We start from the raw sequence: 26570 nt of genomic DNA on the forward strand, positions 1-26570 counted from the left end.
CATGAAGATGTTACCTACCACAGCACACAACTACTTAAGTGGAAGGCAAGGGGGAACAGAAAACCAAACATCTGCAGTCCATGTTTCACTACAAAATATCTGCAGATGTTAAATCTTTATGCCAAAATAATTTAACAGATTAAAGATACATTGATTACACATGCTCAGACTTTAAGCCAAATACGTGAAACGAAAATATTTATATTTGCAAAAAAGTAACATCAAGCCAAATTAAAGGATTTCTTAATATTGTTAAATTTGCTCAAGTGGTTGAGATGTTACATTTTCGAAGTGCATAAAAGAAGTATTTTTAACTGTTCATTTTAACTAATATGTCTTTGAAATAAAACTAAGGCAGGAAAGTTTCAGAACTGCATGAAAGCTTTTTCAGAAATAATATAAGAAATAAGAAGTGATTCACTTCTGAGAACTGCATATTACAGAAGTGATACCCTCTGGACAAAATCCTCAAATTAAGCAGCAGTATGCTTTAGTCAACACAAAGCAGAGGAAAGCTCAACATAAAGTAACCAAATCCTTTATCTGCAAAGGAACAATAGAAGAAACAGAGGAACTTCTCAATTGAACAAGGGACACTAAATCTTACTCCTGAAAAAACAGAATCAAGTGCATGGAGAATATACGGTATCTCAAAATGGAACAGATCAACAAAAGCTTTAAGGAATTACCAGCTGGAAGGAAAAAGAATCGAAGACTTTTAAAAGGTGCTCCAGAAATAAAAACTTGCTTTCATCTGCCATTGGATGGACTATATAATAAATAGTCTTTGTGTATAAATAAAAACTAAGTGGGGGAGGAGGGGGAAAGGGAAAAGGAGCAACACCTGATTTATAAAAATAGGTGTAAAATACTAACATAGGTGAACCTTGAAGAGTCAGTGACAAGCAAACCCAGCTGTGAAATGTACCACCTTGATTCCTGGGGGATGCTGATCACCTGAAAGGCTGTTCAGACTAGAACTTCACCTAATAAAGAAGCTATTGCCCTATCTGTTCATCCTTGGCCTTTCTCCCTTCACCTCACTTCTTCCAGAGTTTACTGCTTCCAGGACTGAGCGGGCGTAACTGTCCCTTACCTAAACCAGTTTTGACACAATATTTGTTCTAAAACTCATCCTAAAAACTACTGAGTTAAATCAGACCCTTTTGAGAGAAATGCATAAGGGCTGCCTATTCACACATCTATCCTAGCAAACACAGAAAGCAGTAACCTCTGGTAGGAGAATAGGGCAACGAAAAGCAGGTGGGAGACAATTATACCCTAACTTAAATCAGATGCAGCTGAAAAAGTTTATCTGATTGTGTTCTAACATTAGGCCTTCAGGAGGAATTCAGGAACACATTAGCTATCTACAATGAAGACAAGTGTGTCTAATATTACACAGTAGGCACAGTGTACCTAGTAATCAGTATTTAAATATATCTAGCAGGCACACCTAAATTTTGTAACAAAACCAGTGAATCCTTCTGCAAATCTTAATCCTTCTGCAACTCAGTTTCTCCATCTGTTAAAACTTAAACAAAAACATAAAAGCCCCACAACCCTACCACTTTCCTTCAGAAGTTTTTTGAAATTTTTTAAATACTAAAGTCTCTTCCACTAGGGGAAAAGATTATCTAAATTAAGTAGTGTCTGTCTTTTTTCAGTATGAAAACAAACATTGCATGGATAGTAAACAGAAAGAAACCTCATACTTCACACAGGCATAGATGAACCTATAATTGGCTTCGTTAGGCTCTGTAATTGTTTTTGATGCTACTAAGAACATTGATAGGTATTTTTTTCACATGTGGTCAATTAAATAATGAAAACACAAGAGAAAACACTGATTTTAATACAATGTACAGACAATAAGGCTATTAAGTTGCTCATTTTCATCTATTATCAAGTAGAAAAGAAATAGCAAGCTTTCAGGATTTCAGAAGAGTATTATTTAAAAGCAGAGAAAAAGGGAAAAAAGGATTGATGTACTTTCCAACAAATTTCTCTTCATTTCACAGAGATCAGATCTTGCCACAAAGAAGAAAAAAACATAATTTGAAGTAATATTAAGAAGACTATCAGTATCAGCTGGTATTTGGGAATGCACTTAAAAAATCATGTTGTTGCAGTTTTAAATTTCAAAGCCAATTTTTTTCAAATTTCATGTGGATTATGTTACTAATTGGAAATATTTCCCACAATTATGTTTATAAAAGTCAAGTCCTAGTGATAATTAGTAGTAATCCCAACACACAGAAAACAGTAGAATCACCTGAAGTGATAAATAAGTGTTGACTTTATGTAACAAAATGTACATTTAAAATATATCAAATGTTATACTGGGTCAATCCAAGGCCCACATAGACCTGTATCCTGTGCCTGACAGTGGCTAGTCGCAGATATCTACAGGAAAATATAAAAAAGGTAAGCAAATAATGATACTTTTCCCAGTAGATGCATTGGGTCTTCAGCAGTGTGAGGTTCAGGGGTTTTCTAAGCCACAGATTGGATCTGTGTATTTATAAGCCATAGGTGATTTTTTCTACCAGAATTTGTCACACAGCTTTGTGAAACAGTGTAAATTTTTATATCCACAGTATCCTGTGGCAAGCAGTTCCACAAACTGGTCACGTGAGCACGAGGAAGTGTATCTTCTTGTTCAGTTCAAAACTACCATGTTAGTTTAATTTCACGTCCCTGTTGTTAAATTAAAACAAAATTATGTCTTCTTTATCTCTTCCCGCCCTCCGTGATTTAATAGACCACTATTAAACCCTTCCCACCTAACTCCAGCTGTCTCTTTTTCCAGGCTGGAGATTTTTAAATTGTTCCTTATATGGAAGAAGTTCCACACCTCTCTAATTTTCTTAGTGCCATTGAAGAGAACTAAAAATGCACACAGTACTTCAAAAGCAGATGTACACTCAATTTGTACCACAGCTCAACGATTGTATTACTTCTGTTTCCCTCATTCTGTTCCTAATAAATCCTAAAATTGACTTTACTTTTTGAAAGTAGTAGTTCAAAACTACTACTGTGATTTCAGCTGATGCTTTCATAAAGCAGTACACTTCAAGAACCCACTTCTGAGTGATAACAGCTTGACCAGGACCTACTGTTTGTATGCCATAAATTGGGAGTTCTCCCTCATCCCTAGGTACATCACATTTACTATGCTGGATTTCATCCACCATTTTAACGTACAGTCACTCAACACTATCAGATCTTTTTGCAATGCTTCATTATCAGCCCTTGTTATTCAGCTCTCTTCTCAGATCTTTTACAAACACTTCGCAGCCCCAGGAGTTCACTGTTTGACTCCAGTATTTACTCCACCTCCCTTATCCTTTAGCCAGGTAATCCATGAAAGGACCTTCTTTTTCAGCTCACTCACTTTAAGTAACTTTGGTGAGGCACCTTGTCAATCACTCTTTGGAAATCTAAATGGGCTATTGCATCCAGATTTCCCTTTTCCTCACACTCACTGATTCCTTCCAAGAAACCCAGTAGGCTGTGATGCATGACTTCTCTTTATAATGGCTTTTTCACTGTTTCCTAATATACTGCACAAATCTATATATCTTTTAATTCTATTTTAATTGAGTTTGTACTAATTTTGCTGCTATCTGACAGACAAACTGGTCCCAACATATGAGGCACTGTCTTATATTTGGAACTGAGGCAGTTTAAATGTGAAGAACAAGAAGATATGCCAGAAGTTTATTATACAAACACATATGCTACTACTTGGCTTGTGCGTACTTATTCCAGTTCAGAACATGAATTAACAAAAATAGAAACTATATTAAAAGCCATTGTTTATTCTACAACTAAGAACCTCACAAATTTAGAAAATTAGTTTTCAAAGCTAATATGCCTGTCTTCAAAATTTTCAGCTTTTTAACAGTAATATCTTAGTAAATAGGGAATCTCCACAAATGCATTTTAATACTATCTGCTCTTGTGTACTAGCACACACAGAGCATTATGTTCAGCTACTGCCTTCTTGTGATCCTCCTCCCTCAGGAGATGAGGAGATGAGTCTTCACCCTTGTCTTCCAAATTCCCCCCATATTAAACCAAACAATTGCAGGAAAAAAAATCTGCACCTAAGACTTAAGGAACTGTAAAACAGTCCCTTAAAAACAATCTTTTAATTATTTTAATGGTTTTCTAGTTATGTACTTCTACTTTTATCAGATTATTTTTCTTCTTGCTCTGTCATCAAGCATATCACAAAAGATTGCCATCGGTTTCCTAACACTTCATAATATTTTTCATGAATTTAAATCACCATTCAAGAATTTCTTCTTGCCTATCAAAGTCACAATTCCTCCGTAATGCATCTCCCAAACAGGTGAGGCCCACAGATAATCTGACAGAAGAGAGCAGCTCAGTAAAATAAGATATGCCATCTAATACCAAGCATCTAAGATGTCAACTAACTGAATTAAATTCTGGCTAATTGCAATGTTTATGTCTAGCCAGCAACATACTAAGCAATTCAGTTTTGAGTTTTTAGTTTTAACATGCCTTCAACATAGCTAAGTTTCCATAACCAATATGCACCTGCTTAGCTCTGTAAGCAGGAAACTAATATAGCTTACATGTAACAAATACCCCTATCTGCTGCATAGCAATTTATTGCCAGCAAACAATAAAGTCAAGACTTTCACAAAAACTTCCACTGCCAACTCCTTTAAATCCTGCAAGGGATGAATCATTTTCATCAGCTCTATTTTGCTCTTGTGAAAAACACTTTCCAAACTGACAAAGATAATGAAAAGTCTGAGTGCAATATAGCATTTTACAATAATAAAAACGGTGCATTTTTTAACAGGTTAATAATCAGTTACCAGAACTGTAAAAATTGCCCTAGGTTACATTAAGCGCCAACAAAAACAACTGTTTCTTCACTCACTAGCCCTTTCAATTTATTACCATAGCAGGGACATATAACTCAAATTTGTAATCAACAAAGAAATAATTACTGGCGCGTTAATGCAGGAGAAGATTTTTTCCCCAGCCTGCTGAAATATAGTTCTGGTCTTTATCACTCTCAGTTCCCAAGCTTCCTTCCACCTCTCCTTATCTCTGTCTTCATTTTCCCACTGTCAAAGCCTATTTTTCCAGGAAGGAAAGTTATGGTAAAGATGAGGAATATTGTTCAGCACCTCTTTGCCCTTTGGCACTGCTATCAAACACTGGGATTTTATCTGCCACATTAGCAAAGATCTTACAAAAAACACATTCCTTTTTGTATAATGTACATGGTGGTCACTCAAACAATAACCAGTAACAGATGTCTGAAGTGAGGAGGATGGACTATTTAAACAGAACTTTATAAATTCTGATGATACTTTCCCAGATTTGAAACCTTAACACTTAATTTATAACTATCAGTATGGCCATATACTTTTTCTTTCTGTGTTTATTTCTAGTTCCAACCTCAATAAGTATACTTTGTCCATCATGTTTTAAGTTTCACTGTGACCTTGCAGATAATCTTACCCTAAACTCACATTCACTCAATAGTGTAAAGATAGTATTAAAAAATGAAAAACTCTCTACAAAGAATCCAATAGCCAAATAAGGAATTCTAATAGGGACTGTGAACTTGAATGCTTACATGAAATTACTGGTCACATTCAGTACCCGGCTACGACCATCTGGGAAAGTTTTATTTTAAAGGAAACGCAGAAGTATAAAAGTAACATAACCTGCCAGAATCTTTCCCATTTAAGTTTTAATGTTATAAAGATTTTTATTTAGGTCCGCTTTCCAGGAATTTTTTGAAAACACTCTAGACGAACATGCATGAGAAATTAAGGATCTTAAAAGTTACTCCTTACAGTTCGATATTACAATACAATGTTAGATTAGTAGTTGCAGTTTTTTGAAGAAAGTTCTCCATGAATCTACATACTTAAACCACATCTGCCAATAGTACCTTTTATTCATGTATAAACAGTATGACTAAAGATTAATTTGGCATAATGAAGAAGCAGATTATTAAGACTGCACTCTTCACACGACTGCATTATGTTTAATTATCTTGCTTTCACAATTACTTTTAACAGATAAAGATCCCTATATGTATTTCTGTTTATACCTGCTCAATGAAAAAGTAAATTTTTTTTTAAACAACTGTCATTAAAAGTCCACCTCAGCTACAGAAACAGACTATACTAACAACAATAGTAGCAATGGAAAAGAACAGATTTTAAAAGACAAAGTCAAATTCTGCCATTATAACATCTCTGCATAGGTGTACAGAAGGTTTAAAGACGCACATTCAAAGATAACCTGTATCCTTCAGGATCTTTATGATTTACTGTTATGTAAACACAAGTAGATTCATTATGAGTTTGACATGCCTGAATAAATATTTTTCAACAGCTGAATATAAGATGAATAAAAATCCCAGAAAACATGCAATTCCAATGTATTAAAGCTTTGCAATCACCTGTAAAAGCATATATCTACTTGCATTTTCCTCAGAATACTCAGGCACAAATTTCAGGATTATTCTGGGGAAATACACTTCCCCTTGGGAGAAAAACACAGCAACAGTAGCTTTCTGTGTAAAGGTTTGACCCTCTGTGGACAGTAGAGTAGATAAACAGGTCTATGAAGCATTCTTCCAATAGATGGATCCTGTTACAGGTCAGAAAGTTCTTTTTCTTCCTGTTACTATATTCACCTGTACCCGTGTTATTGGAAACCACAAAGTTCAAAAAGACAGGTTGACAAGGCGGAAAAGCCTCTTCATACAGAGCAATACCTTTTATGTTAGAACTTAAACAATGCTTGCCAGTAGTCAGAAATTTATTAAAACATATAAAGATAAATAGAAGAACAAACCCTCACTTGAAAATCACCTACCAAAGACAACAGTGATAAGACAGACCATGTATGCCAACCGAGGGTTTTCAACAATATCTGCAAATCAAGAGTTTTATGGTTATCAGTTCCCACACATTTGCATCTTTTTAAGGAGCCAAAATGTAAACAGAGGATATTTTAAATTACGTGAAGAAAATGTATATTTTCCCTTGGATTTCAACAGGAAAAAACAACACATTTGAGATTGAGAAGAAATTACCCTTTTGAAAGCAATAGCTCATTTTTTAATTAAAAAAAATGCATAGTATGCTAGTCTCACAACTGCCTTTGTTAAAAGAAACAAAGAAACAGAGATGAATAACATCATCCAGCAATGCAGAGACAGGAACAAGTGAAGACAGTGTCTGTTTTACCTTTCCCACAATAGTAAGAGAAGGGAAAAAAGAACATTGATTTAATGTGTCTGAGAACGTTGCTAAACTTTATTATGCTACTTACATGCATATCCATGTATTTTTATCTTCATATTATTTTTTCTTAAACTTAGTGACAAAGATCCACACAGCTTTATAAAAACATGGAAAGACAAGGATTTGTACACAGCATGCACAGCAAAAACGTATGTTATTAATCGATTAACATGACCTACTACGTTGCTGAGCGAAATACTTAAATGAAAATGAAATACTCCCTTACGTGTCAGACATCATGGAAGAATTTAGTTGATCTACTGTAAAGCAATTAACATCAAAGAAAACAATACAGACCAGGGAGTGTAAACATTTAAATTGCATTAATATTAATAACTACCATGTGATAGAAGTGCTAGATGCTCCATATCTTCCTTGCTTTATAGTTTTTCAGCTATAGCCTTCAATCTTCCTTAATTAGGCTGAAGACTATTCATAAATAGTTACACAAAAAATTAACAGATAAAAAGTCATCCTGAGCTTAGCAAGAATTACATCTTCCTGAGTTCGTTCAACAGTAAGTCACGAATAGCTGAACATGAATGAATACAAAAAAAATTCTAATTAACTGACAGTACTCAGGAAAGCCTTTCACAGGTCAAAAAATACCATAAAATAATGATGAGCTGTAATCAGAACTGCCATTTGGGCAAATACGTAAGTGTTTAAAAGACAGTAATGGAAAAGCATAGATTTCTTGGATAAAATATGTTACATGTTTAACAGAAACGTAGAGGATAAAAACATATTAAAATCAAGTAACCTATTTTTACAGGTTTTCTGGGGGTTAAGCTTTTTTGGTTTTGTTTTTTGTAAGCACTTTTCTTCTATAATACTGAGGAAATAGAGATTATTCAAATTTATTTTATCCTCGATTACCTGATTTGCAAAAAAGATTAGTAATAGTTAGCAGATAAATGTTCAAAAAATGCTCTGACCTTTCTACCAAAGTCTTTCAAAATGGCCTCCTACGATAGCTTACTGTTATTCCTGTTAAGTACACCTTTAAATACTTCAGACTTGTTCACGTAAGAATACCACACTGAATAGAACTTCGTTGTTTCCAGCACAAACTGCCTTTCATAGACATTGTTCACCTCTTTGTAAGGAAAATGCACACAGCAAAGCAGAAATAGACTAAAAAACACAATCACAGCATACTACTGAAAGACTTCAAGAAAGACCTTGGGTAGGCCCCTAGATCACTACAGGTAAATTTGTTAAGTTAAGCTGTTTCCCAGTACAACCTCGGTAAAGGTAGGCAGAAGACTGATCAAGTAAAATCTACCATATGGTGACACATACTGACTCCCTCAGGGAAATTAGCAGGACTGGAACCACCACAGAAGAGTCTGCCAACTGAACCAATACAATTAACCTACAGTAAACCATCATCCTACTTTGGATTAGTACTAGAGAAAGATAACACACTTCGCGAGAGTGCTTCACTTCAGGAGCCTTAAGTTCTCTTCCAGGGTGTGAAGGAGAGCACGATTATAAAGCAGATAATTCTATCCATCATCTCCCAAAAATGACACTTTCTGTCCTCACACCTCCAACATTCCTAGTCTCTTCCCTATCCCCAGCTTTTGCCCAGCAAAACTTAAATCTCGCCACTCAAGATTTCCCATCAGTTTGAATATCCTTTACTACTCCTAATCCTCTTCTCATTATCTAGCCATTATCAATTCCTGTTTTACTCCCCCTATTCTGTACTCTGGAAAAAGAAAGGGCAAGCAGGACACCTGTTGCCCTGATGCAGTTGCCCTGAACTTCTTCCCATTCAACCCTCTGCCTTTTAGTTCAATTTTAGTTTGACACTACCCGCATATCTCTGCCCCCATGTTTATGTATATCATTAATTCTCTTCTCATTCCTGCTCCACTGGCTCTCGTAGCAGTCTCCATTCCACAGCTCCTCACCCAAATTAGTGTATCCCTATGGCCCATTCTCAAGATAGGCACGCTCAGACCCTCTCCTGCGCCTAATAGGGATCTTCAACAGTTTTTATTTCCAACATCATCCCTTAAGATCACCACTAAGGTCACCAGAGATACATTCTCAGTAGAGAGTTTTCTTAGCTAAAAATCAAAAACTTTTCTACTGAAAAAGCATTAACAGATTTTCCAGATACGTGTAACTTGGTGGAGAGATATTCAAACCAATGGCAAAGAGTTCATCCTAAAACTCAACTTGCAGTTACTGTTGTTTCTTGAAGCCTGTGATCTGTTAGGATACAGAAGATCATGGCAAATAGCTGGTAGGTACATCCAAAATTTACCACTTTGGAGAGCAAGCAGTAATAAGTCAACTTTTTTAACATATGTATTAATATATACTACATTAGATATAAATCAACATTGTTGTATTGAAGCCATGTCAGGTCTCAAGATAACTGAAGCCTGAAAAGGAGATGGATGTTTCTGTCTCTATCACTACGTTCATGTGAAACATAAGTTACAGATTCTTATTTCATATATTTTACCTCTTCATACCAACATCAAAAAGGTATAACAGAATTGTTTATAGAATTTATTGCTCCAGTCCTTTCAAAAAGCTCCAAACCAGCTAAAAAAAAAACCCTTTTACTAAAACCATAACGAAGACGCAAAATATTCTTTGATCTATTATCTATTTGAAAGTATTAAGCTAACTGCAGACAGTAATTGCTGACAAATCCCAGTAGTAAACAAACCAGTTTCAGATTTTACATATTATCAAGAGGCTACAGAATTAATGGCTATAGCCAAAAAAATGTTGACACAGTTGCACATTGAGCTTTAACATGCTGATCATGTTAAAACAGTGCACAAGAAATATTTTTCCACTTTGTAAAAAGCCAGACTGTTTACACGCTTAAGTGGCTAGAGACTTTGCTGTCTGTGTGTGGTCTTAACGTTTCAGTATCATAACCATGAATATAAGGAGAAGCAGCATGAAATAACCTATTATACTTGCAATGAATGCCAGATTGCCAATATTAGAAGTGTTGAGATTTAAGTTTCTCAAAGTGAGTCTTAAAACATATACATACCCACGTTTACCCCCTTTTAAAAATTTCATTAATAACTAAATTTAAACAAAGCACTTCTAAAAGTAGCCAGAGAACTGATATTTCAGGAGGGTAAGTTAATTTTTGTTCCTTTTACATTGTTTAGAAAGGAAAAAAATTGGGGAGGGGGAGGAGGGAGAGAGGAACGTGGAAATCAAGAAATTAAAAATAACAAGCATTATAAAAACAACAGTAAGATATTCTGAAACTCTGGCAACTTTGCTCTTGTCCTCCCACCAATTAAGCTGTAATAAATTATACTAAATTTTATTACAACAGTAAGTATTATAATACTACAGCTACAGTACTTGAAAGTTTTAAACCTCCAATTTGCTGGTGCTTTGTTTAGAAATCCCTAGGGCTGCAAAAATATTTAAGAAGTGTTCTGCAACTACTGGGAATGTTTTTTTAAACAAAGCCCTACCCCTCTCCTGGTTTACTGGGGACAATATTGCATATCCATTAAGGAGAAGAGGATGCAGCCATCTGCAACACAGTAAGATCAACTAGTAGATTTATCACTCATACAGTTATAAGAGATCTAAACGTTGACACGGCTAAAGTGTATCAACCTATCCCATCCTCCCATTACACGTCTAGTAACAAAACATACAACGTCCACACTTTTAAAAGGCAAGCATGCAATGTGAACGAAACACGTTCTTCAACTGCCAAGAATTCTCAAGGCTTTCCACACTATGATGCCAAACTGACTGAGATTTCCTCCCGTAGCCAGCACTACAGGCAGAGATCATAATCTTTCTAGCATCTATTTGTGAACCACTTCTGCCATACCAAGCTCCCTGTCAGATGAAGTTTCTAGAATCTTATTGGAAATTCCAAAGTCAAGACTGCACTAAAAATCTAACAAGAGTATGCACAATATATAACATAATTCATTCTGTAACAGAGTTGCATATGCTGTTAATGATTATTAAGTATGGAAACTACATACAAAAGATAGATTGAAAGTACAAAGCTGTATCAAGAATGTGGGTGTAAAAGGGCTAGAGATAGAGGTTTCTGGTTCCCTATTCTTCTATTTGCTCTTTTTCTAATTTCATTTGTGCATGTGGGAAATGGAAGCAGAAAGATAAAGTTACCTTTTCCTTTAGCCTTCCATATGCTTACATCTTATAGATATTTTTAAGGTGCACTGGGAAAGTGATGTTCTTTAAAACAGCTTCTTCCCAAAAATTACTGTATTAAAATTAGAAGAGAAAATTCAGAGATATTATTGATGAACAAAATTAACACTGTAGGACCATTCTAATGCCATAAAATTTCACCTCAGAGGCACATGCCTCATGAGATTGTGTTTCTAACCCATAAGCATTTAACAAAAATAAATATATCACCCCAAATCTTCAGTGGTATGCTTCCTACATTAGAAAAACAATCAAAAAGTTATTAGAAAGAAAGAAAATCTGCCTGAAAACAATTCACTAAAAAAAAAAAAAAGTAAATGACCCTCAGATAAAGCAGAATGGCTCTGTAACTAGGCAGAACTGAAACAAACTAACACTGGTTTCCATTTCTGTTTGAAAAGGAGGCTGAGTTAACCAAACTATACCAGCGTTGAACAAAAACGAGCAGTATTACTCAAATTCCACACCTATACTGACCAGTCAAACTGACCATTAGATTAACTCGAAAGCTCTCGCACTGGAATACAGGCCTTTCAACCATGGAGGAGAACCCAAAAGGGTAAGAGCAGTGCTCAGTGCCAACCTCAAAAAGCTGCTGTCCAAGCTCAACCTGGTGCTGAAACGATCCTCCCTCTCTTCTCGTACAGCGTCCCATGGCCGTGATGAGGTGGGGTCACGATTTATTATAGTTATGGGCTGATAGAAGCTTCCTCCTTCATCAATAAAATCACTATTACCTTCTTTTCTAACACCTACTGCTTTTATACCACTGGTCAGCTAGGCTCAGCAAAATTTGAGCTTTCTTCTGTTGATTATTTTACTCCCATCCGGAACGCAGCATCAAAACCCCATAAACCCCACTCTCCCATGCTTTATCATTCTATTATCCATAATTACCTCAAAATAGACCAAACTTTATTTTATACTGAAGGAAGAATGTAAGAATTGTATCACGTCATGACTGGAAATATTGCTACAAACAATAAGTTGTAAATATTCAGCTTCTGCTGTAAACAAATAGTCTTAAGAGTTTCTTTCTGCTTAGGTAGTACATAGCTGTTACAATTCCACACCTGCTTGCTTACAATCTATTCCTCATAGTATTAATGGCAGACTACTGCATTTTTATGCTTATAATCTGTAGTTTATCTGCATTAAAAAAAAAAAAGTTAAACATAAGCCCTTGCAATTCAACAGCAGTTATACAAGTGAAAGCTTATTCCAAAGTTGTTCCTCCCACAGGATTCTGATCTTCTATAGTCAGCCCCACAACCCTTCCACTTTTGATTTTACTCTCTCTTCCCCTAACTCTGCCTGTTTTTGTAATAGTTTGAAGTGCTATTATAAACATGAAAATAAAAACAAAGGAGAACATCACTGAGGAGAATGAGCTCTCAGAAAACAGAATTTTGACAAGGCCTTTTCACATTGTAGAAAATGCAGAAGTTTGGAATCTTCATCTTCAATAAATGGGAAATCCAATCATGCAGCTCACAATGGAACTACATTTCAAGAAACAATAAAAAAATTCTTTTTTTCCATCACACTAAGAAAATAAATAGCATCTAATTTAAATTATATTACATGTGAACAGGTTTGGATTAAAGTCTTATCATTATAGCATTTAAATATGTAGCATACTAACTTTTTGAAGAGGTCCAAGGTCTTACCGAAAAGACAAGGGAACTAGCCTAAACATCCTGACAATCACTGAACTAATTTATCGATGGCCAAAGTAGAGAAAGTGAGCATGACACTGCTGGTGATCAAGGTCTTACCACAAAATCTGTGTAGTAACCAAACAGAAAATAAGAAAGATTTCAAAACCAAATACTAATATGATGCTAGCCATCCTCAGCAGAGGAGATTTTGGTTTGGGAATTACTATAAAGTACATGCTCAAGCTGGATGAGTTTACCTTCTTAAATTCCATTGTGTTGCCTATTCTGAAACTATAATTTGCAAGAATTTTAAGTCACTAATCTCTATGCTAGATGAAGTGCAGTGTTAAGGACACAACCAGTTCTCACATGGAACAGAAACACTCGGAAGGAAGAGACGGCTCAAATTACTCCAGGAAAATCTGTACTCTCTGAAGTAAGCACAACTCTGTATTACTATTTAGTCATCATTCCAAGAAATGCAATAACAGAGCTCACAAATACTAAGAGTTAGCAGTGATACTGAAGTTCAGTTTCTTGACTCTCAATAATGGAAAAAAAGATGAAGTTCATGTTGCAGTTGTAAACGTTACTTTTCATTCCACAAACTAACACAATACAATCCTAATTCATTCAGCAATGAAGTGAGTGATGATGTATTTTCAGCTGATAAAGTTTTCTGCAGTTCAGCTGATAAAGTTTTCTGCAGTTTTGCAGTAGAGAATTGCTCCTGGCTAGAAATTGATAGTATTTTCTGTTGCTAGGACAATATACTATTTGGTTGTAGGATGAGCGTTTCTATTCTTACATGCTAGACTCTCACCTTATGTATATCTCGTTTACCATATCACAATCCTAAAACAGATCTATCGTCCTGGTAAATTTAGTAACACAAGTAAAACATGAAGTTTTCTGTGGAAAGAAAATGATTAGCCTTTCTTCAAGTGCTACGCCTTTACGAGCTACCTCCACTACAATAACGGGAAATTAACTTTTGGATAAATAAATCCCCATACAATGGTACCTCACTCCAGTGTGGATACATTATATTTAAGAGTACTTCAACAAGCACAGTTATTTCTGTTTACAAAATTGTCAGGACACCAAATCTAGAAGTTAACGCTAAAAGAACGCCCCACTGTCTTCCTGATCTTACTAGCAACGCTCACATTCTAAAGACTGGCCAAAGGATAAGAGCATAATACAGCTGCTAAAAGGTACACCTCTTTTGGAGACCATCCCAAACGCAGATGGAAAAACAAGCACAAAAAATCTGACAACTATCAAATGACAATTTTCAGGTAATATCAAAGACGTCTTGGAAAAAACTCCTGAAGGCTAGAATCGGGCTCAGTGCAAACTCTGTGCTAAGTAAAAAACAGAATGAGACCACCACAATTACCTTCTTCATTTCTGCTAATCTTCACAGTCTTTTGGACTAAAAGAAAAACAATGCATAAAATTAATGACAGTTCATTAAACTACAGAAAAGTTCTTTCTGATCCTCAATAATACAGTAATGACTGTACGTATTTTCTAATGTATTTATTGAATTCAAAGTATCCAGAAATATTTTTTATTTCCACTGAGTCATTATTGCGCAAATAGGGCCAATCTCAATCCATAATAGCTTTCTGTAGCCTTGGTATATCCAGTTAAGTTTTGCTTCTACCAAAACAGACTGACAATCTACTATTCTTAATATCTCTAGGTAGAGATACTGGCAGAGCATTTAAATGCATTAAGTCTAGGCTCTGCTTATGTATGGATCTCCAAGGAACATGACAAGCCATGTTGCTGGTAACTGCAGAAGTATTTTCTCCCTCTAAACCAGCTTTGAATCGGTGTTCCACTGTAGTGCTGGAGATTAAATTCTTTGTTATATTTTACTAGTCTGTGATCATCAGCAGTACCTATAACACTTTATTAGAGACCCAAAAGCCCGGTCAATTTATACCACTGGTCATTTTATTTTGCCACCTTCATTTTCTCTGCTTAAATCGGGAATGCTATCTTAACAAAGGTATGTGAGTAACGGTTGCCACACCCTGCCACAACACTGGTTACTCACAGCAGTGAGTTAAGTGATTTCCTAGTTGTACCGCTCAAAATATTGTGAGATTTCTTGATGCTTGCAAAATATACTGTAATCTGAATTTCATTTTACTTCCGAGTTTACAATATTTCTTGTTGTATTCGTCATCATCAGATTTTTTCCCTCCTGAGATTCATATCATAATTCAAACAGGGATTTTTATAAACAGAGTGAATCCTGCTAGCTCCTACATTATTAAGATTGTAAGCTTCTATAATAATAGAAAAAATAAATTCTAATAACATAGATATGTGAACTATCTCTAACAGGCCTGCAGAAGATTCCTCCAAATTAGCAAGGGGTTTTCTGAACTATGTAGTATATGCTGGACGTTTGCAAATAAATCTCTTTTCAGTTTCTTTAAAGAAAACTAAATGAGGAGATCGATCACAATTACCTCAAGCATTACAAATTCTAAGTCGCCTTACAGATTTTGGGAATCACAGTCACAGTCACCAACTATCCCTAGCTGCATCTTCAAAATATTCTGTAAATCAAACTACAATTTGTTTATCTGTCAATAATCAGGGTGAAGAGGGGATAGAGGCAAAGAAATATTGCATTTTCTGTAACATTTTTGAAGTCTTTGATGGTGATGTCTAAATGCTCCTCTCTGTCTTCACCAAAAAATAAAACCAAAATGAAAAATTCAATTTTATTTTTTTAAAGGTAAGTGAATTGACATAAAAGTATTTAAAATTCATAACAAATTTTCATACACTTTCTGAAGAAACCAGTTATGCTCTTCTCTTCCAAATCCTTCTGTAAGATTTAGCTCTGCTGAGACACCCCCACCAGCCAAGGATGATTTAATCAGTCACAGCTATTCAGTATATTTTGTATTAAACTACAAATTTTACAGTATATTTTGTACTAAACTACGTATTTATTTGAGGGGAGAGGATGTTTCTGTCCAATTGTTTTTTTAATTGTGGACCTCGTTTTCATCTTTTGGCTTGTCAGATCTACTTCCATCACTTAAATTGCTTCTAAATTCTCCGAGTCATGAACTACTACTACAAGACAGTTGAACACCTAGCAAAGTGCAACTGGAGACTTACAGACAGTACCAAAAGAATAACTGTTTATAATCTTGTTTTCTCTTACTGAAGATTACCTTACTACAGTAAGGTAATACACTATGACAGTGCTACTTATTTTACTCTCCTTTCTATATTTGTACTACATGAAAAAAAAAAAAGAAAAATTATACACTGTATGACCTGCTAACTGTCAAATCCTAGGATCTTGGCATTGAACAGATCCTCTTTAATGACCCAAGACTCAGCTCTTTCCCAACTCTTTAGTTCAGTAAATACTTTATGTTCAGACCTATATGCTTCTCTTATCAGCTTTTATCTGGATGATACAAAGCAGGATAAACCACAATCATGTACATTTGGTTAATTATCAGTGCTATTAAATCACTGGTATATTCAATGAACAAAGACGACTCTCCGAGTTTAAAACAGAATATTGGCTTGAACTTGAAAGACTGTATTCAACTGTACCTTATATAAACTATCGTTTAACCAGCTGAGTGGTGTCAGATACACCAGACACCTTACTTCCTCCTCAAGGCAAAGCAGGACCCTGCAGAGGATCTTATGCTTGGGACAAAGTTTAGCTTAATTTTTGCACAGGTTTTTAGAACAAAATGAGGATAGAGTTCTTGAAGCACATTCAAGGATATCCTTAATCAGTCATCCACAACAAGAAAATGCTGAGAAAACGTTTTGAGGCTGCACCACATTTTCTTACGTGGAAACCAGTAACATTATGCCATTCTTCCTTACGTCTGCTTTCTTCCTCATTCTCCCTCAAGACTAACAACTATTTTTCAATAAACATTTGATACAACATATGCACAGCAATTCTCCACTTGAATGCTATTTCACATATACACCACAAATTACACAGAAAAAGGAACAAAATCTTTCTTTTGCTGAAGCTTGTAGATTCAGGAGTTCATCCCAGAGGAAAAATACACAGATAGCAGAAGTAGCAGAGAGGTCTCAATGAGAGAAATTGCAAAGACAAGAAAGAAGGCACTTAAAGCTTTATGAACATACCACATTTCCCCAAAGTCTACACAGCCAATAGGAAAAGATTATCTTAAAACATTCAAATCACTGAAGTTAAGATTTTGGTTCAACATTGTCTGCACGTGACCTAGACCACAAACTGGTATTCTTCCCTGGTGTAGTTCCCAAGTGAAAAATTCTCAACTATAGATAAAGAAAAGCGCTTTGTCGTAAGGAAAGGGAGTTAACTCTTTTACACAACTGAAAAAAATATTTTGTTCTATGGGGCAAGGAAATAAATCAATCAATCAGTTTGATATGCAAAGGTAAAACCACCTTTGCATACCACCTTGCTTACCAAAGGTAAGCAAGCAAGACGTATCTTCATTTACCATCTCTTTGTACAACTAAATGAACCTATATAGCCAATCCAATTTATATTTGTTAAAGGCTACCTAAAGTTTATTCTTTCTGTTGATTTGCCCAAGTAACATCACACCACAGCAAAAGTAGACGGATCCTGTTCTGTCGAGAAACAGAGAATGGAAAAATATACAGTAGCAGATAGGCAATAATACAGAAAAACTCTACAGAACATATCATCTATAGCAGGAGTTTTTGTTTGTGGATTAACATAAACCTTCATCCCATATTATATATTGTTTGTCATTGAAAATGTACTTCTGATACTATTACTAAATTTCATTATTAAATCTGCAACTTTTTGCCTCTTCATGACACATTATTTCTGGTATTTAAAAAAAATAAATAAAACAGAGGAGAGGGATTCAGGGACAAAAAAATATGCTATGACTTTCCATATATAATTTCTTGACCTAGTTTGTGTGACTGATAGTAAAGCATCTAAAAATCTCATTTCTATTGTTTCTACTAATATCTGAAGTTAACAGTTGATTCTGATTGGCCACTCTTTTTTAAACTAGTTGGGTGCCTGTTTTTAGCACAGAATAAATAAATCACATTCATCATCTAAGTTTGAAATGAGTCATAGGAAAATAAAGGGTAAACATCAAAAAAAGGAACAGAGGTAGACTTAAAGAATACATTATTAGAGCCTTCATACTAACTTTTAAAGCATGAGTTTTACTAATTCATCTTCTGTTTAAAAAAAAAAAGAGAACAAGAATACTTCCTTCCTTTAGTCTTCTATTTCTACATTTGTTCCATGCATACACCAACATTATACATTCTAGCACAAATTTTAATCATATACATTTGTAATCACTAAAGTAGCATGGTGGGCCTCATAGCACTCCAAATTAGAAATACTTGCAGTCAAAAGAGTGAAACTAACGTGCAACAGAATCACCAGTGGAACTCACGATTGTTTAAGAGTGAATTAACCACGCAATAGATAGAAATATATTCAGATTGGTTCCACATAAGCCAGCTTACAACCGCACAAAAATAAACATGGTTATATAGGCTACATCACATTCAATTACTTGCTATGTCCTGTTAGGCCGAGGACCCAAACATCAACAGTTTCACCTTTCTTTGCTTTGTAATACAGAATTGTACACTATTACAAAGTCTGAATTCAAGCTTTTCTATAATCCTGTTTTTGCTTTATCCATCTTTTCCCAACACTAGGTAATCATGAGTTAGCAGCACGGGGTGAAGTTTTATTTCTTCTCTCTTTTTTTTCCCCTCCACAAGAATCTGCATTTCATATTGAAATTAAAGTTGATGTTTTAATTTATTATTTGGCATTATTCTCTTTCAGTATTTTTCCAATCTAACTTCCTTAGACTTTGACACTATAACCAATCAGACTTCAGTTAAAATAAGAGGAATAAATTAAACTGAGTAAGGTTGTTAATGAAATAAATTAGCATGTCCTTAGTTAAGCTACAGTATGCTAGCAATATACACCTACAAGCTCTGATCAAAAGTCCATCAGCTTCAGTGCAGTTTCGGTCAGCTCCACCATAAAAAGAACTTAATTCAACAGTGGTAAATGAAATCTAAGACATATAACTTGATTAGAAAGCATTCTAAATAACACTGCTAACAACACTGGAGATTTCTTCACAGTTCATACAGATTTTAGTTCCTTAAATTATTAAAAAAAAAAAACTGTCTGGAATTTATAGTGTTTGCAAACCACATTGTCACGGCTTAAATGAGCAGCTGTCAACTGTTAGAAAATAAGTGCATCATCATCTCTTATAGAAGAACTAGTGTGGGAAGTGAAACACTTATACGAGATATAAAGTTCCTGGAGTCATGGTAATGAATCTGTTTTCATCAGGTGACCATGAGTCATCATTTCATCAGCAGTTTTCACAATAACCAAGCGTCATCGTGGCTCACACTTAACAATGACTGCAGCAAAACACCAAAATATATAGTATGCCATTTCCTGTGGTACCATTATTTAAGAAAAAAGTTTGGTTATTGAGTCAAGAAAAGTTGCAAAGTCACTGTTGAATGATAAGCGCTGTAGTGTTTACAAAATGCCCAGAAACTAAACTTTTAACCGAGAACTGAAACCAAGTAATAATTTTGCTTTTTAAAATAGCCTCATTTTCAGGAAGTAGTGAACTACTTGGACCAAGCTCAGGGAGAGAATTAAAATGCACTGTCAGCCTCTTTTCTCCCTTTTATTTCACATTTCAGTCAGAACATTCCCACATCTCAAACATTTAGATAATTTCCATGTATTAGAATCCACTACACTATACAGGATAGGGAGAGATCATGTGAAACAATATAAAAATTTTTATATTAGGCTTTCACGATATTAACACTGAGAACAAAAACCGTATCACTGCACATTTAAACTTTTTGGACATGGCATTAGGGGGTACTGCTGGGGAGGGTGACGGAGGAAACAGGGTTCCCTCACCTCTCAGCTTTCTAACCTCCATCTGAACTCACTAGAGGGAATTGAAGAATTTCACCTACAGTGCAAGCTGAAGCCTCTCCCAGGACCCAAGGACATTCACTGACCCCATGCAGCATCTCTGCTAAGCTCTGATGCTTTGCTGGCCTGAGAGACTGAAGTCTGCTTCTCAGTTCCGCACCCTTTCCTCCCTCGCTGTTGGACGGAGGGGTCATGCAGGCAGTACCACCAACATTACTGAGAAGCAAAACGGTAGAGAAGTAAAATATGGTGCTGCTGGGCAGAAATAAGGCATATGGCAAGTATCATTGAATTAATTATGCCTAAAAATAATAGTATAATTTGGTATGGAGTATATTTAGAATCCTACTACCACTGTCACAGTAGTATAATGCTCACAATTAGCAAAATGCTCATTCTCTGGCACAACCGGTACTTTTAAAACTAATCAGATTAATTTATTTGAATTACCAAGAAAAGTAATGCAAGTCGAGCCATCCGTTTATCCCTTATTTGAAGAGATCCCCATGAAAGCAGTGTTTCCACTGTTGATGTTTATCCTTCTGGCTTCCTATTCCTTTCCCCTTCTGCTAACACTTTAATCTCTCAGCTCTTCATACACTCATCATTTCCCTAGGCTTGAAAATTAATCCTCTGAGGTCAGTGAGGAAACTTCCATTGACTCCAGGAGGTTTAGAATTAAGACTACACACTTAATTTTCCTACCCCCTCTATTTCCCAACTTCTTCTTCTTCTTTTTTTTTTTTTTCCCCTCCCCTCCTGGAACTTATTTACTCATCATTTTAGTCATTCCATATCATTTCTGGTCCCATAAACTGAAAAAGAAATGCATAGTTACAAGGAATTAAAGGAAAGGTAACTAAATAGATGTCTCTCCATCCCTTAATGTTGTTTCCTACCTCCTATGTTAAAGCATATTTCCCAAAGCTCCTTATTTATTTATTTAAAAGATTTCAAGTCTTTTTAGAGAAGAACCATATTTTATGGATTTACACAGAAACTAACAGACAAATATTAAGGTTGAGCAAGCTGTACAGTGTTACTTGATAATAATAATTTTCATCACTTGAATTTATAGTTGTTCTGACCAACGCAGCTTTAGAACTCCATCTCTAGAAACCCATCACTAAGTGGATAATACAGTAATTTCTTAATTTAAAAAGCTCAAAAGGCAACAACCTTTAATCAATTCAGAGAACTCTGGTACCTTACTTTTAAGATTCAAAATACTTTTTACAAATTCTACCTAATCTTAGAAAATGTAGTCTTGCCATATTTGTATTGTAACATCTTTTCCAGCAGCACAACTAGTGTGTTACAACACATTGTTTTTTTCTGCTGTTTTTTGTTGCAAAAGACATCAGAAATGTTGTATGATAGTTACTTCAGCTAAGCTCTCTCTTAAAAATCCAGCTCTCAGACTAGAAAACAGTATGTTAACCAGTTCAAAAGTAGGAGCGTAAAAAAAAAAAATTTATCTGTAATAGCAGTCTAGTAACTCTGAACACTCATGACAAATGAAAAGTTTTAGTTCAAACACAAGTCAGAATCACAAGCTTTCAGGAAAGCATTCCTAATTCTTGTTCTCCGCTTTAGAAAAGCACATTTATACTCCTTTGGATTTTACATAGCAGTAAAAAGTATTTACTGTTCTCCATGACTCATTATAAGGCATCACATTAAGTTAAAAAATAAATTAATTTTTAAAACCTCTACTTATCTTCCCTCTCTTTTCTCCTTTCCCCTCCAGTCAAACAATTCGCTAGAGGAAACAAACATACCACTTTCTCACGGGGAAAATATTTACAGAAATATTGATCAGTTAATTCAATAGATACACTTCACAGAAATACTAACTTTAATCTGCCTTGCTCACTTAGATGCCCCGTAAGAATCATCGAAGCAGACATATCTGATGTACAAGTCCCAGTCAACACATTTTCATTGTATTACTTTTCAACCAGTAGCTAAAAAAGGACTGCAAAGGCCAGAGATATGGGGAAACTTGAGCATTAGAAATCCATTAACAGATACGAACACACATGAAGATACAAAAAGAAAATGAAATCGCAATGGCTCCTACATGGAAGTAGATTGTTCAATTTCATATTCTAGACCAGAAAAAAGAAAACAGTATCTTGCAAGGAGTGACCAGGCTGATCCTAAGATGACCTGTAAAATGACAGAAGTACATGCGAGCATATAGTCTGAAAGGACTATATCTTTCCATCCTTTTCTACTTAGTGTTAGGGCTTGTAATCAACATTTTTTGTACAGTTCCTTTCACAGAGCATTAAGATATGCAAAGACAGATGTTAAGATGCATTGCTTACAGAGATTTTAACAGTATCTTAATGGTTGGATACATATACGAATAAAATGAAGGTGAAAACTGAGTGTGTTACAGTCACACTGTCATTTTGCTGTCCGATCATATCCAGTACTTCTGTCTTTATTCCCAACACAAAACAGAAAGATATGTTTCCTGCCTCAAAGGAGTTTGCAATCTAAAGCAAACAAAAAGATTAAGGTAGGAAGGACCAACAGTTTCATATGCACTCCCAGCATGCAATAATTTCAACTGTAAACAAAGCACATTTGAAAATCTATTATAGTGTCCTGCATGACCAGATGGAACATTCAAACTATAATTATCCTAATCTCAGATATGTGCTAGTGAAGGACTACATGTCTCAGCTAGAATAGAACTCTTAATTTCTGAATGTAAGAAAGATCAAAGTAAAATAAACTTCACTTTCAGCTGAGATTTACTGAAGTACAGCAACAAATCAAAAATGTTCAGGGTTTGGCAAATGAACAGATTACAGAAAACAGCAAATGAGATGTTTCTATGACAGCTATATAAATTACTATATTTAGTTCTGCAGTTTAGCATGGATAAACTCACTTTACATAATTCTGGAGGAATTCTTCTTTCTAGTTTTTCCAAATTTTTAAACAAGGCCCCAGTGATACTATTTCTCAAGTGTGTATACTGTTCATGATTTTGCTTTAAGCCTCACCAATTAAAGTTACAAATTATTTCTCAGAACAGCAGTAAAATATTTTAGCAACACAGACACACAGAAAGCATAATTAAATTCATATGTCTGATTTTCCCGATTTGGTGGTATTTTACCATACAGTACTTTATGAAGTATCAATATTACTTAAAATTGAAAATTACTGATCAAGTTAACTTGTATAAAATATCATCTATTGCACATCAAAACACACCATGGCATCCTGCTACTTGGCAAGTGAAGAATGTAGGACTTAACTGTAGTTTTTTTATTAAGGTTTAAAGCAATTTTACTGCATCAATTATTTTATTTCATTTGCTCTTAATTGCCCATGAAACCATGCTTAGGACCACCTTTCAAAAATAGACCAACTACTCCCTCTACTGAAAATAACTGACCATTACACTGGAGGAACACAGAGAAGCTTATAAAACACATGTGGGAAGAAGCGAAGCCATTAAACACATTATAGGTGTTTTTCTATTAAATTATCTTCGAGTCTGCTAGGATATAAGAGATGGATAAGCTATACTTTTCAAGATCTTACCTAAAAGATTAACATACATATTATATATGTATGTTAATATATATATTAATATATATTAATATACACACTTCCAAAGATAGAAACTTAAAAGGAGAGTGCAGAAGATGACACATGCATGAAACATTTTTCAAAACCAGTAAAATACCCCTATCAATTTTAAACAGATGAGGAACCTAAAAGTAAGAACATACTATCTTTTATATGCTCCCTGTAGAGAGGATTGAGAATATTTTCTGCTCTTTAATGGGGAGCCTTCTGCAGAGGAACGTTCCTTGAAAAATGTGAAAGTTGAACAGTCTTTAAAAAGGGAATAGTCACATTAAATATAAATCGAGTGAATATAAAAAAGCAAAAAATATATTTTTTCCACATATTTGCCTTGAATAGAGGATATGAAATATGTAAACTCAATATGAGCTAATTTTCAGCATTCTGTATATGCAAAAAATTGCCCTCATTTTTCAAATGCTACCAGGAGGAAAATAAAATTGTCGCAGCTCACTGACACTCTTAGAGGTTCTATCTATGACATTGGTTAGCTGCAAATACAAGCTCAGTGAGAAACTCCCCATTTGCTGGGATGGTAATGTCAAACTACTTAGCAATTGCCTGAGTACATACTGAGTAAAGGTAAAGCGTCTACACTGTATTAGCAAACTAACAATAACATAGATCAGTAATCAAAGATTTTTGGACACTTTAATCTAGCAAAGACGTTTCAGCTCACACCACTTGCTCTCTTTCGCACCTGAATTCATGTTGATGATATCAAGAGATCTCAGATGAGAAAGATAATGGCTTCACCCTCAGATTCTGTTACCCTATCAATACAGTAATAGAATACAGAGTCAGAACGTCACCCAAAGTGTGCTCAAAATCAAATTTATCCCTTCTAACTTCCTCTTATATCAGATGAGGATCAGTGATTAGTATCTCAGACAAGGAAATCTCTGAGAATTAGACATGATACCACCAATTTAAGGTTTACAATCAAGTCAAACAGTAAGAGAGAAAGATTTGCACAAATGTCCCACTAAATGAGTAGTTTTCCCTGCAAAGAACACAGAATTTACTCCATACCACAGAGAACTGACTGTTTGGTCTGCTTTTTGAACAGGTTAGTTACCTGCAAAAACCAAGTTTCCACAGCTTGATCAGCCAGGAAAACTTTTGCACCTGGCCTCCAGAAAAACAAAAACAAGAACAAAAACAAAAGCTTATCCACAAAGGAAAAGTAGTCTACATCAGTTTATAGTACATCATAACACTGTTGAAGAAGGCTGGAAACGGCTAACTTCTCATAGAAGGAGAAAGGCTCTTGCTTCTCCTGAAGGCTTGCCTTTGAGGAACAGGTTTAGCACCCTCCAGGCTGAGGAGGAGCTGGGCATGGCTTCAAGAGATGCAGCTGGCCTGACGGATCCCCGGATCCCTGTGCCATGCAGGAACACCCGAAAGAAGCAAGAAGAGTTGAGTAATTGTTATGGGTGACTCCCTACTGCAGGTGACAGAGGCACCTATCTGTACCTGTTTTACTGACAGGACAGTCAGTAAAACAATGCTCAAGTCAGGAGGCCTCCAGCAGATGCCTGCAGCCAGGGGAATGAGTACGGGACATGGCTGTGGAGGATCCTTTTGCACCTCTCCTGAGAAGCCTGCATGCTCGATTGCCTCTCTGAAATGCCTGTACATCAATGCATGCAGCATGGGGAATAAGCAGGAAGAATTAGAGATCTGTGTGCAGCCACAGGACCACGATCTCATTGCAGTTACAGAGACATGGTGGGATAGCTCACATGACTGGGATGCTGTCATGGATGGCTATGTGCTTTTTAGGAAAGACAGGCCAGGAAGGCGAGGTGGTGGAGTTGCCCTTTATGTGAGGGAGCAACTAGAATGTATGGAGCTCTGCCTCGGGGTGGATGAAGAGCAAGTTGAGAGCCTATGGGTAAGGATTAAAGGGCAGGCTAACATGGGTGACACGGTGGTGGGGGTTTACTACAGGCCACCTGATCAGGAGGAAGTCGTCGATGAGGCCTTCTACAGACAGCTGGAAGTAGCCTCACGATCACAGGCCCTGGTTCTCATGGGAGACTTCAACCACCCTGACATCTGCTGGGAAGACAGCACAGCTAGGCACAAACAGTCAAAGAGGTTCCTGCAGAGGATTGATGATAACTTTTTTGACCCAGGTGGTGGAGAAGCCAACAAGGAGAGGTGCATTGCTAGACCTTGTACTAACAAACAAAGAAGGTCTGGTTGGAGAGGTGAAGGTTGGGGGCAGCCTTGGCTGCAGTGACCATGAGATGGTGGAGTTCAGGATCCTGTGAGGAGGGAGCAGGGCAATAAGTAGGATCGCAACCCTGGACTTCAGGAGAGATAACTTTGGCCTCTTCAGGGACCTACCTGGAAGAATCTCATGGGGTAGGACCCTAGAAGGAAGGTGGGTCCAGGAAAGCTGGTTAATATTCAAGTATCACTTCCTCCAGGCTCAAGACAGGTACACCCCTCTGAGTAAGAAGCCCAGCAAAGTGGGCAGGAGACCTGCCTGGATGAGCAAGGAACTCCTGGCAAAACTCAAAACAGAAGGAGGAAGTATACAGAATGTGGAAAAGGGGACAGGCCACTTGGGAGGAATATAAGGGCACTGTCAGAGTATGCAGGGATGCAACCAGGAAAGCTCAGGCCCATTTGGAATTAAATCTGGCAAGGGATGTCCAGGACAACAAGAAGGGCTTCACAGAATCACAGAATCGTTTAGGTTGGAAGGGACCTCTGGAGATCATCTAGTCCAACCCCCCTGTTCAAGCAGGG

The 26570-nt window shown here is 36.0% G+C and overlaps 1 protein-coding gene across 25 annotated transcripts in view; it reads right to left on the bottom strand.

The window, feature by feature from the left end:
• The window catches only part of SLX4IP (SLX4 interacting protein), a 108990-nt gene that overhangs the window by 71972 nt on the left and 10448 nt on the right, over positions 1-26570 (bottom strand). For 8 of the 25 annotated variants that reach the window (XM_068940247.1, XM_068940248.1, XM_068940250.1 and 5 more), the window contains one exon: positions 20276-20405. The exons of 15 other annotated variants lie outside the window; for them this stretch is intronic. In XM_068940247.1, coding sequence (XP_068796348.1) covers positions 20276-20383 — 108 coding nt within the window. In that variant the 5' untranslated portion in view covers positions 20384-20405. Of the gene's footprint in view, positions 1-14582; positions 14619-20275; positions 20406-26570 lie in introns of all 25 variants that reach the window. 2 more of the 25 variants (XM_068940267.1, XM_068940266.1) reach the window with 1 other exon arrangement.

The sequence above is a fragment of the Struthio camelus genome, chromosome 3 (genome assembly GCF_040807025.1).
Source record: "Struthio camelus isolate bStrCam1 chromosome 3, bStrCam1.hap1, whole genome shotgun sequence".
Taxonomy (NCBI): Eukaryota; Metazoa; Chordata; class Aves; order Struthioniformes; family Struthionidae; genus Struthio; species Struthio camelus.